Source organism: Bufo bufo, chromosome 9 (genome assembly GCF_905171765.1).
Source record: "Bufo bufo chromosome 9, aBufBuf1.1, whole genome shotgun sequence".
NCBI classification, from domain to species: Eukaryota; Metazoa; Chordata; class Amphibia; order Anura; family Bufonidae; genus Bufo; species Bufo bufo.
Window position 1 is genome coordinate 190,025,077 of NC_053397.1, and position 12,430 is coordinate 190,037,506.

The window sequence follows — 12,430 nt, forward strand, 5'->3', positions numbered from 1 at the left end:
CTTGTGAAGGGAAGATGACCTTCTCCTCCAGGCTGCCTTGATGTCAACAACCGGCTAGACATCGCATCAGCCAATCACTGGCCACGGCAGTGACCGGCTCCCCTGACATGACAAATGGTCACATGACACAAAAGGAGGTGGTCATCGCCGCGGCCAATGATTGGCAGCAGAGATGTCAAATTGGATGTTTACATTGAGAGAGCCCAGCTGAGCATTGCAGGCCGAAAGAGAAGGAGCGGGAAAAACGCAAGTAATCTTCCCTTTACAGGCCTGGTAAAGTGGTTGGGGGGGGGGGGGGGGCAGCTCCCCCTTCATTCTTGCACAACCCCTGTAAACGTAGACTTCTTTTTCAAAAACATAACTTTTTTGTCAGTAGGTTTTTTTCGGCGCAAAGAAAACTCTGCAATGATATGTAAAAAAAAAAATGCACTACAAACACTGTTGGGGGGTCAGTCATCAAACTGGTGTAAAGTACAAATGGCTTAGGTGGATTGGTTGCTATGGGCAACTAAGGCTACTTTCACACTAGCGTTTGTACTGGATCTGGTTGTATTATCTTTAACATAGCAATGACGGATCCGTTTTCTATTGGCAGATTGTGTCAGAAAACGGATTCGTCCCTATTGACTTGCATTGTGGGTCATGACGTCTTGCTCCGCATCCCAAAACGGAAAGCAAACCCAAAGCATGAGAACGCAATGGAAAGCATTTTGGAGCACTCCGTTCTGTTCAGTTACGTTTTGTCCCCATTGACAATGAATGGGGACAAAACGGAAGCGTTTTTTTCCAGTATTGAGACCCTATGACAGATCTCAATACTGGAAAATATTAACGCTAGTGTGAAAGTAGCCTAAGCCAGTTCTAGTTTACACCAGTTTGATGAATTACCCTATGTGTTTTTTTTTTTTTTAAGGCTTTTTTTTATTATTGGTCCCTTAATGTTGGATTGGATCCCAGAATCTGTTGTGTGGCATTTTTATCATCGACTATAGGGGAAAAGAGCGGCAAAAACCACCATCCCCAAAAAAATAAAAAAAATGCTTGTAAAATAAAAAAACTGAATTTCAGAGTGTTTTGTCTAAAAAAAGTGCCCCCCCCCCAAAAAAAATAATAAAAATACTAACTGTGGTAGCACCCTGCAGCATTTTTTTTTTCTGCTAATTTCCCCTATACTTTACATTGCAGCTCAGTGTATTACAAGCAAAAGTGCCAAGCTGATTTCTCAGTGATTATAAACTGCAAGCAATCAAACCACCAGCGAGGAAAAGACCAGCTGAGTAAGGAATAAGCCAAGGAGCCCCAGTGAGGGGGAAAATTTGCTTTTAATTAAAATTCTACCTCATGGGACAGGACTGATGAACTGAATGTCCTCTGACCAGAGAGCAGCTCGTTAGACAGACTGGTGAAGTGCAGGATTTCATCAGCACCAGGGGAGAGGACCGAGGGGTCGGAGGACTTATTTACTGACAATAGTAACCATGGAATAATGGAAAGTCTGATCAGGAGAGGACACCTCCAGATTCAGAGCCAAGTGCAAAATGTGCTATGGATTAGCGCGTACAGAAGAATTCCAGCTCCAGGACAGAGCCAACATTTTTCTGCCTAAATTAATAGAAATAAACACCCCGGCCGCTTCAATCCTTTACAGAGAGCAGTTCAAGGTAACGATCAGTCAGCCGGCAGCTTAAAGGGGTTGTCTCATCATAGACAATGGGGGCACATCACTAGGATATGCTCCCATTGTCTTATAGGTGCAGGACCCGCACCTATATCAAGAACGGAGCCCCGCAAGGTGGTGGCTGGAGAACTCCGGTCCGGTCACCACCAAGCCGGCTCCCCATAGAAGTGAATGGGAGCGCACCGCGCATGACCGGCCACCGCTCTCATTCGCTTCTATGGGCTTGACGGAAATAGCTGGCTATTTTCGCCGGCCCATACAAAAATGAATGGAGGGCGGCTGCGCATGCGCAGTGCGCCCTCCTTCACTTTCGGGGCTCCGTTCTCGATATAGGTGCGGGTGCCAGCAGTGGGGCCCGCGCCTATAAGACAATTTGGGCATATCCCAGCGATATGCCCCCATTGTCTGTCATGAGACAACCCTTTTAACTGGCTGGTGACTGGATGCAAATCGTCTAGTGACTCCTCTGAAACATGAAAAACCAAGTGAAGGCTATCAATCCTCATCTTTAGGGATGAGCAAACTTCTGTTTTCAAGTTTGGAGTACAAGGTTCGGGTTATCCAAGAATTCCATTATGGATTCCGCTACAACAGACCATACTAGCTGCTGCAGCTGGAGGATGGAACTGAGCATGTGCGTCCACCTCCGTGAGGTGGACGTAGAAATTTGAAAAAGAGAAAAACAGCAGGTGGTGCTACACAGATTAATTTAATAACTCAGTGGCTACACTAAATTTTTAATTACATGGAAATATAAAAGATCCAGGTTCTGGATTAAAAAGTTTAGAATACTTTACACTCCTTTAAAGTATGCTGGCATGATTCATTTTTCCATCACATTATACACTGCTCATATCCAGGGGTTACAACCATCGCACAGATACGAGGTGGCTGTGATGGGAGCAGCTGTGCATGCGCGTCTATGTGCGCTCCCACTGTCCTGGTCTCTAGAGAGTTTGTCACTTTTTCCTATAGTGTGCAAGCACAACCACCGCTGATGGATTGCAAGGTTGGTCGTGCTTGCACACTATAGGAAAAAGTGCCGGCCTCGCTGGTGGCCGGGACTGTGGGAGGTCACACAGGTTTGTTCTTTTTCCTATAGTGTGCAAGCACGACCACTGCTGCTGGATTACAGGGTGGTCGTAACCATGGAAATGAGCAGTGTATAAAGTGATGGAAGAATGAATCCAGCCAGCAAAGGAGGCAATATGGACAATCACAGCACATTAGTAAGTGCCTTGTATTAACTTTGTCTACATGATAAATGCCATTTTCTGAAGTGAGACGACCCCTTTAAATGTATCTAAGCAAGTACAGGGTCTCTGACACTAACAAATGCATTTTTTTAAATGTGTGAGCAAGAAACTAGTATGATGTCAAAGTTAAAATTGTGGAAAATTCAAAGATTTCTACACTTTATTCCATGAACTACTCACCTCTGGCTGAATGGCTTTAAAAACCGGCATATCCATTAGTGTTATCTGACCCTGCAAGAGAGCGCCCAGAGGATTAGGAGCAAACAGGAATCAATTATCTTAAGATGATGGACGTTCAAGCATATTAACGGTGGAGGGCCCACTCTGGTGCTGTGCTCCCCCACATCTTTATAGTGCCGGGAACATATGCAAAAATGAAGATCTGGCTGATAACCAGCTTAAAATGGCACAGAGGACCTCCCAACCTGCGGCTCTCCAGCTGTTGTAAAACTACAATTCCCACCATGCTCTGCTGTAGGCTGAGAGCTGTAGGCAATCTGGGCATGATGGGAGTTGAAGTTTTGCAACAGCTGGAGAGCTACAGGTTGGCCATCCCTGCTATAAGCCATAAAACTACTTTCACCAGTGTGAACATTGATCTTAAAAAAAACTGGAAAAAATAAATAATAAAAAAACAACAAAAAAAAAAACAGATCAACACTCTATAAAATAATAATAAAAATAAATAATGATCAGGTCCAGGCAGGATGATGTACACACTGCCTGGCCCTGTCAATCAACATGATGAGGGGGCGGCCAGAGAAGGGAGCGTCTAGGAGTAGGAGCAAGACCCTCATTGTTCCTTTGCATAAAATAAAACAAAATGTTTCACAAAAACAGAGGCACATAAAAAGAAGGGACAAAGACGGTTAACTCGAGCTGCCATTAGCACAAGTGTAAAGTCAGCCAGTTTAATAACCATGTTCCTGATGCGAGGCCCTTTAAATGCTCTCCCTTTCATAATGAGGCGGTAGCGTTTTTGTTTTTTTTTCTCTCATAAATACATACAAATTTTGGATCTCATTGCTTTCTATCCGGCAGAGAGCTTTATATAGATAAGACATAGTGAAGACTGCCTGCTCCGTACTGCATATTCAAGGCAATAAATAGTAGCTTTGGGGGAAAAAATTAAAGTGATATTGCTGAGCCACTGATTCATCGCCAGACTATTCTACATACACTGCTCATGTCAGGCCCAGGACAGAGGAGCAAAAAGATCGTTTCCCGTGTCATAGAAAACTATTTCTAGGGCTCTGGAAGTCCCATGAACATCCCTAATGCCAAATGGAGACGACTTCCAAGGAGCGGCCAGTCTGCCAAAAACCTACAGATGACAACTCGTCCAAGAAGTCACAACTCCTCTCCATGTGCTTCTACAGTCACACCTTCATGACGCCATAGTACCGGACCCGGCCAAAATCAAACTCGAGGGAGACTCCACTGCTGTCCAAGAGTGAGCTTGATGCGGGTCCCAAAAAACACCTGGATGACACCAGATGTTTGGCAGAACGTTCTCCGGACTGTTTCCAATAAGTCTGCTGTAAAGCAAAATCAGCATTTCTCTGTAAGAACCTCAGTCTTAGGATGAATGTTTTCGCTAAACTTTTTATGGCCCAAGGCTTTGACCAGAACAAAGAAAATACTACAAACAATGGCAACAAAAAAATGTAAATGACTAAAAGAAACTACGAAGAGTTGAGGGTAATCATTTCTTAAAAGGGGTTGCCAGTTTAAAAAAAACTCATATCCTATGACAGCATGTATTAAAACACCATTTTTCTCGGGCACATATGAACATGGGGCCAACACAGATGTCTTCAGCTGCCAAGCGTACATGTAACAGGTCAGCCAGTGTCATAGGTACAAAACTGCGGACAGATGCCCCCTAACCCACAAGCTGTCATAGGATATTTACATATGACTTTTCCAAACAGGCAACCCCTTTAAGAAAGGATTACCCTCAAATCTTAGTAGTTTCTTTTAGTCATTAAAAATTTTTTGTTGCCATTGTTTGTAGTATTTTTTTGTTCTGGTCAAAGCCTTGGGCCATAAAAAGTTTAGAGAAAACATTCACCCCCCCTCATCCCAAGACTGAGGTTTAGTGTTGAGCAAACTTGTGTTTTAAGTTTGGCGTCTAAAGTTCGGGTTCAGGTCATCGAAGAGTCGCGTTATGGATTCTAAATTCCATTATGGTCCGTGGTAGTGGAATCCATAACGCGATTCTTCGATAACCCGAACCCAAACTTTAGACGCCGAACATAAAACACAAGTTCGCTCAACACTACTGAGGTTCATACTTAGAAATGATGTTTTTTGCCTTACACCAGACATATTGGAAAACAGAGAGGAGTCCCTCAATTATAACCGGACTAGGCAGTCTCTGGAGGTCCCAGTAATATCAATGGACACTGTGTAATGCTTTATTTTCCCTGTGGTGGCGCTGCAGAGCAATAGTACACTCATTGCATCCTACAGCGATCAGCTTATGTCCTTCTAAGGGCTCATGCACACGACTGCAGATGCTGACCCATTCACTTGAATGGGGTCCGCAATCTGCATCAGACGGTCCAAACTGCAAAAAAGTAGCACATGCACTACTTTTTTGTGGTGCAGAGGCATGGACAGAAGCCCCACGGAAGGACTCTGTAGTGCTTCCATGGGCTACCAATCCGTGCCTGTTCCGCACTGTATCTCCCAGATTGCGGACCCATTCAAGTGAATGGGTGCACATCCGTGACACTGTACGCACACAGCCGGTGCCCGTATAATAGTGCGGACTGCAATACGGGCACAGCCGGGCAATGGTCGTGTGCATGAGCCCTAACAAAAAGGATTTTCCAAGGCTGAAAATAAGTCTAAAACCAACCAAATATACCCTGCTCAGTAAGAGGGATTATTCACATTTCTAATGGCCAGTAACCAGCCTCAAACGTCAAGGGCATGTGCTGCACATATGGTCCTGATCATTTCTGACATTTCATTTTATAGGCTTGTATTTCATAGCGAGGAACCGCGATCCCTCTGTTTACTGCATCGTGGTGTGGAAAGAACGCACTGCCGAATATCTGGCACCAGCTCTCATCCTAAATTATAACCAGTTCATTCACAAATGGTATCACTTTCAAAGTTGAGAGAGAGTTTGCTTTTTAGGGCCTGTTCACATCTGCGTCGGAAGCTCTGTTCAAGCCTCGGTAGCAGAGTCCATCAAAAAGCCCTGACAAAAAAAGTGGAGCCCAGAACAGACCTCATTACAGTCAATGGGGTCTGTTCAGCTCTGTTTGGGTCGGTTATGTGCCAAATACGGAAATTTGACCATTTTAGTTCCCAAAAAACACCTCCTCTAAAGAAGCAGAATGGAAATGATCAACGTGGGTGTGAACTCAGCGTAAGGGTCCATTCACACGTCCGCAAAATGGGTCCACAATTTTGCGGAACGGGTGCAGACCTATTTATTTTCAATGGGACCGAAATGTGCTGTCCGCACTTCCGCATGCGTGCTTCCGTTTCCACCAAAAAATAGAACAGTCCTATTCTTGTCCGCAATTACAGACAAGATTAGGCATTTTTTTTTATTATAGTGCTGGCGATGTGCGGTCCGCAAATTGCGGAATGCACATTGCCGGTGTTTTGCGGATACCCTCAGGGTATTTTCACACTAGCGTTATTCTTTTCCGGTATTGAAATCAGGTAAAGGGTCTCAACACCGGAAAAAAAAACTTTTCAGTTTTGTCCAAATGAATTCTGAATGGAAAGCAATCCGTTTAGTATGCATCAGCAAGCTGCGGTATTTTTCCAGACAAAATTCCAGAACCGTACCGCACTTGCCATTGAAATGTATTAATGCCAGATCCGGTACCAAGTGTTCCGGAAATTGCCGCATACGGTTTTCCTGTCTGCACAGGTGCAGTTCTTTCTAGCTTTCAAAAAAATAAAAAATAAAAAATACCGGATCCCTAATTCCGGATGATATCAGAAAGATGGATCCGGTATTTCAATGAAAATGTCTAACAGATCTGTATCCGGAAAAAAAATAAGATATCCGTTTGCATATAGATTTCCGGACCGGCAGGCAGTTCCGCCAATGGAACTGCCTGCCGGATTCTAACAAAGCTAGTGTGAAAGTACCAATAGGCTGGTGTCATATGCATTTTGGCAAGTGTATTAGGGCTGCAACATAAGACTTAGTAAGTTTAGGCTATAAAAAAAATAAATAAAATATGAGCGAGTCCTAAAATGCTGCGATCCTCAGGATAATATCTGATGGGTGAGGGTCTGACTGCAGCCCCCCTGCCAATCAGTTGGTGAAGGTGTCACAGTGCTGGTACGAACGCTGCGGCCTCTCTCCGATATATACCAAGCAGAGCCCCATACACTGTATAGTGGCCATGACTGGCACCGCAGTTCATTGCCATTCACTTAAATAGGACTGAGCTGCAGGAAGGCCACGGGACTGATGAGCAAGAGTCGCACCAACACCCATCAGCTTATTCTGAGGATAGATCAGCAATATTTGACATTTGGAAAACACCTTCAATTCTAGGTCAATACAGAGGATTTGGAGCTCTGTTTCAGAAAAACAGTTTTTAGTGCTATAAAGATAGATTAGCAACTTAAAGGGCATCTGTCAGCAGTTTTGTACCTATCAAACCGTGCAACCTGTTACATGGGCGATTGGCAGCTGAAGACATCTGTGTTGGTCCCATGTTCATATGTGCCCGCATTGCTGAGAAAAATGATGGTTTTAATATATGTAAATGAGCCTCTAGGAGCAACAGGGGCGTTACCATTACACCTAAAGGCTCTGCTCTCTCTGCAACTGCCGCCCCCTCTGCACTTTGACAGGACCAGGCAGTGAAAAAGTGATCACCCCTGCCGTGCCCTGTCAAAGTGGAGAGGGTGCGGATGTTGCAGAGAGAGCAGAGCCTCTAGGTGTAACGGTAATGCCCCCGTTGCTCCAAGGAGTCTATTTTCAGATATTACAAACACACGGGGCCAACATGGGGCAGATGTCAGCTGCCAAGTGCACATGTAACAGGTCAGCCGGTGTCATAGGTACAAATCTGCTTTAATAAAATCATTTTTCACATAAAAAGGTGGCGATTCACCAAGCAACTTTTACAGAGAGTGAAGCAAACATCTTACGGCATATTCCTCTGGAGTGACCATGAGGACGTCAAACACAACAGCGTCAAAACTTTTCTTCAGGGCAGCGGAGTCTTTGTCGCTCAGCGATTCTGAGCTGCTGCTTTTCTGCAAGAATCAAAAAAGGCAAAAACTGGGTTGAAGCGCACAAGAAGCAGCAGCGTTTTCAGAGGATAGCCGCGATAGAAAAATTGACAGATCTGTTTGCAAGGTGGAATGGGCTCAACAATGGCTTGGGCTGGGGTCTTGCGTTTTGACGGAAATCTCGCTGGCCGTGCCCCTCTCACCTCTGAAGCGTTCGTCGTGAGAGCAGTGTTGCTCGCCTGGCCGTTCATTAGGTCCATTCTTCTGGCACCATTAGTGCTTGCTCCCCCTCCGAAGTGAGCGCACAACTTTGATCATCTCATCTCCATGGAAGTAACGGCATCATTTTCATACTGCAATAAAACCGAAAAGAGGGGCTCATCAGCCGTCATATAGAAGAAAAAGCACAAAATATGAGAGATACACGCAGGTCAACGAGCAAAGAAGGTGACCGTTTCATACAATGCCGCCACGCTGCTGCAAGAGGCGCTAAGCAATTATAGGAACTGAACGCCATTCATCTTGGTGACTAAACGGCGCATTGACTGCAAAGACTGAAAAGAGCTATTGCAAACTCCAAGTGGCCCTGGATAATTGCTTGGGGTCAAGGGTGACAAAATGAGTTTCTAAATTTAAGTTAACAAGGGGTCTCATTGTTCAGCTTCTTCTGGGAGCAGAGACCAGGTCTCAGGAGTCGGGGGGGATAGCAGGAGGTGCTCTGGTGAATGAAGGCGGTTATACCATTCAGAAAATGCACAAAAAACTAAAAGATGATGGATGGGGATAAATGCACGCCAAAAAACCTCCAGCACTCTCCAGGGACCTTTGCAGGTAGTACATGAATTGTGTATTCCTATAGACAGATCCAATGTACTGGATCATCACGTAGCACGCCTGTAAAGATGGCTACATACTTTAGATAGCTGTCGGCCAAGCGAATTACTTTCGGCAGGACCGGATGACGATCAAATACATATGGTGGTGTCCCGTCCCCCCGCCCCCCCCGTCCCCCCGCCCCCCCCCCAAAATCCAGGGGTGTAACTACAATTCAAAGACCCTCATAAGCAAAATCAGAAACGGCCTCCGCCATCTTTGTAAAGACAGCAAAAAGGAGAAGATTCTTCACTTTGTCATCTCCCAGAATGAGAACATAAAGCAGCTTTCCTAACGCTTATTAAATTACACGCGAGATCTGATTACAACTACGTATACATACCTTCTGGTGGAAATTCAATTTATTTGCAAAGTACATGAAAAAAAATTAGAATTACAATTACCACTTTATACCAAGGCAATACAAGGCCTCTGAGCTCACTGACCGCTGTAGCTAAGAGCGCAGCTCCACCTAGTGGACACAAAGTGAATTCCACATCGCCAAATACAGCCATCAAAAAAAAATGTAAATGCTGGACAGTCGGCGTACTGGGGAAGGTTTTACATTGGTTACGCTAGCTGCCCACGCAACCTGCTGTGTCTGACAAGTCGGAATCAGAGGGGATGTCTCTGGATCAGAAGGACATGATACTTTGGGGGGGGATTCTCTGCCACAGGGTAGTGAGGGGGGTGGCTGCTGTTCATGAAGTGCAGTGCACAGGGTGTCTAAGGATATAAGGCAGGCATCCTCAAACTGCGGCCCTCCAGCTGTTGCAAAACTACAACTCCCAGCATGCCCGAACAGCCTACAGGTATCAGCCTATAGCAGGGCATTGTGGGAGTTGTAGTTTTACAACAGCTGGAGGGCCGCAGTTTGAGGATGCCTGATATAAGTGGTCTCCCCGATAACATTACCTATAGGTTCCCCAATGCTTGTGTTACAGATCCATGTGGCTTGGCCTTTAATATAGTGCAAGAGCCTATACTGCACCTCTGGGTCTCCGATATTACATGCAAATATTGCCGCAGAAACCACTTTGCTCCGTTTTGGATGCCGGAGACCCTCCAGCGGCATCGGTCAGGACCAAGAAGGGACAAGTCCTTTCTTGGCACAGTCACAGCTTTAAGCCGCCGATCGTGTGCACCGCATCGGCAGACAGCATGAAGCCGGAGCCAAAACCGCGCAGCCGCTCCAAGATTCCAGCGGCCTAAATCGCCACGTGATCGCCCCCTTAGCATCTCAATTGTTTGTACGGATTTTCAGAGCAGATTTGGCGCTTTGCGATGCAAAGGGGACGGGATCTGGGGCAAATCCGCAGCAAGATCCACACGTCGCACACGCAAAATACACAAACGACTGCAGCTTGCATGTACCCTTAGACTAAATGCACTCGATCAGGACTGCGTGCGGAAAATCCGCACCGTAGGTCGTGTTCACTGTATTCCATAAGAATTTGAAATTCTCACCTACACGATGCAGATTTTTACCTGCAGTGGAGATTTAAAAAATTTGCCGCATGTCAATTTATTTTTCCTGACCGGATTTTCTCCATTCACTTCAATAGGGAGAGGAAAATCCGCATCAAATCCGTATGTAAAATGCGCACCGATTGATGAGGATTCTCCGCACGTAAATCCCGAACGTGTGCATTTACCCTTTGGGGATACTTCTGGCTGACACAGGGGAAGACTTATGGAAAACGATCTTAAAGAAAAACTGTCTTTGCAGCCCATAACAATCAATCACAGCACAGTTCACATTTCCGATTCGACAAAAAATGAAAGGGGCGCTGTGATTGGCTGCTAGGAGTGAGAAAGTTCTTTTAGAGAGTTTTCATAAATCTGTCGGGTAATGTGCCGCTCCAGCGCATTAGTTCACTAAACTTATGATCTGGCATGCCTACCTTTAGATTACCAGCACGGCCATCGTTCACGGCATGAAGAGATGTAGACGTGCTGCACATCAACTCATGTAGGTGATAAAATAAGCCTCAGCCTCATAGAAGCGAATGGAGCTGAGCTGCAATACCAAGCACGGCCACTATACAATGGGCGGCGCTGTGCTCGGTGAGCGGAGAGAAGGCTGTGGTGCTACTGGGAGCACTGGTGGCTTCTCAAAGTGTTGGACATCCACCGATCAGATACTGATGACCTATCCTCGGGATAGGTCATTCATTAAAAAATCCTGGAAACCCCCTTTAATTATAGCCAGAATTATTGCCAGCCTATAACTGGTGTAGATTTCCACTTCGAGTCCATCAGGAGGTGCGCACACGGCTGGCGCGTGGTCTGACCGCTCACTGGCCTGGAACGCTTCACAGAATATTTAACAGGAAGAAAAACGCGTATGCCATTTGTCATGCAAAACTAAATGACAGCTTTGTAGGTCGGCAGGACATTTGTCATGCAGCACGTCAGGCTCGCTCAGCAGTCATCGCGGATTATGGGTAACCGAGAAGGCCACGAGAAATAACAATTCTGGAGGATCTGTTTTTTTATGATGTGGCGTTCCTCTATTTTTCCCGCTAGAAGTTAGGAATGCCTTGCTAACCGTTTGCATTGAAGGTGCAGAGGAGTGTTACCAGTTTGGTTCCCTGCACAGTCTGACACTATTCAATCAGTGCTGCCAGTTTTACACTGTGCAGTGACAATGAAGGTCCAGATGGGTGTCATCAGTTTGGGGAGGGGTGCCCCTGCACAGCTTGACACTGGCAGCACTGACTGAATAGTGTCAGACTGTCCTGGCACATCCCTCTATCAGGTAATACCCATCTGGACCTTCAATGCAAACTATTAGAAATTCATTCATAATTTATAGTAGGAATAATAAAGGAATGACATCAGAGCCATAAGAATCGATGCTCCAGAATTTTTATAACCAGCCTAGCAAGGAGTTACTAAAACAGACATGTCGGGAGAGGTTAAAGGTCTTGGCCAAGTACCTTAGATCTTGGCTGCTGGCTGAAGAGTCATTTAGCCGACAGCTATGCCTCCTGACTCCCCATACACATACTAACTCAGTTGAGTATGCAAGTGTTACCAATGGGAATAGTAGAGTAAGGCATTTCTAGACACCTCCAGTGGCACCTTAATGGGGTTGTTTCGATACCAAAATTTGGATTCGATTTCGATACCATAAAAAAGTATTGCAATACTCAATACCATGAAAAAAAAAAAAAAAAACACACCAAAAAAGCAGCGCGCATTCCACATTTTAACGTCTGGCCCATAATCGAACAGTCCGATCCTATTTTTTGGGGGGACAAGGAGACCAAAAAAAAAAAAAAGGCAAATCGCGTGGTTTTTATTTTTTCTGTTTTGGCGTTCACCGCATAGGAGATTTTTTAAAATATTTTAATAGTTCGCACTTTTTTAAACGTGGCGATATGTAATATGT

At 45.2% G+C, this 12,430-nt stretch overlaps 1 protein-coding gene across 6 annotated transcripts in view; it reads right to left on the reverse strand.

The window, feature by feature from the left end:
- RALGPS2 (Ral GEF with PH domain and SH3 binding motif 2) overlaps positions 1-12,430 on the reverse strand; it is a 158,956-nt gene that overhangs the window by 96,434 nt on the left and 50,092 nt on the right. For all 6 annotated transcript variants that reach the window (XM_040406558.1, XM_040406564.1, XM_040406561.1 and 3 more), the window contains exons 2-4: positions 8,364-8,513; positions 8,077-8,184; positions 3,115-3,165 (exon numbers count right to left, since the gene is read on the reverse strand). In XM_040406558.1, coding sequence (XP_040262492.1) covers positions 3,115-3,165; positions 8,077-8,184; positions 8,364-8,420 — 216 coding nt within the window. In that variant the 5' untranslated portion in view covers positions 8,421-8,513. The remainder of the gene's footprint in view (positions 1-3,114; positions 3,166-8,076; positions 8,185-8,363; positions 8,514-12,430) is intronic.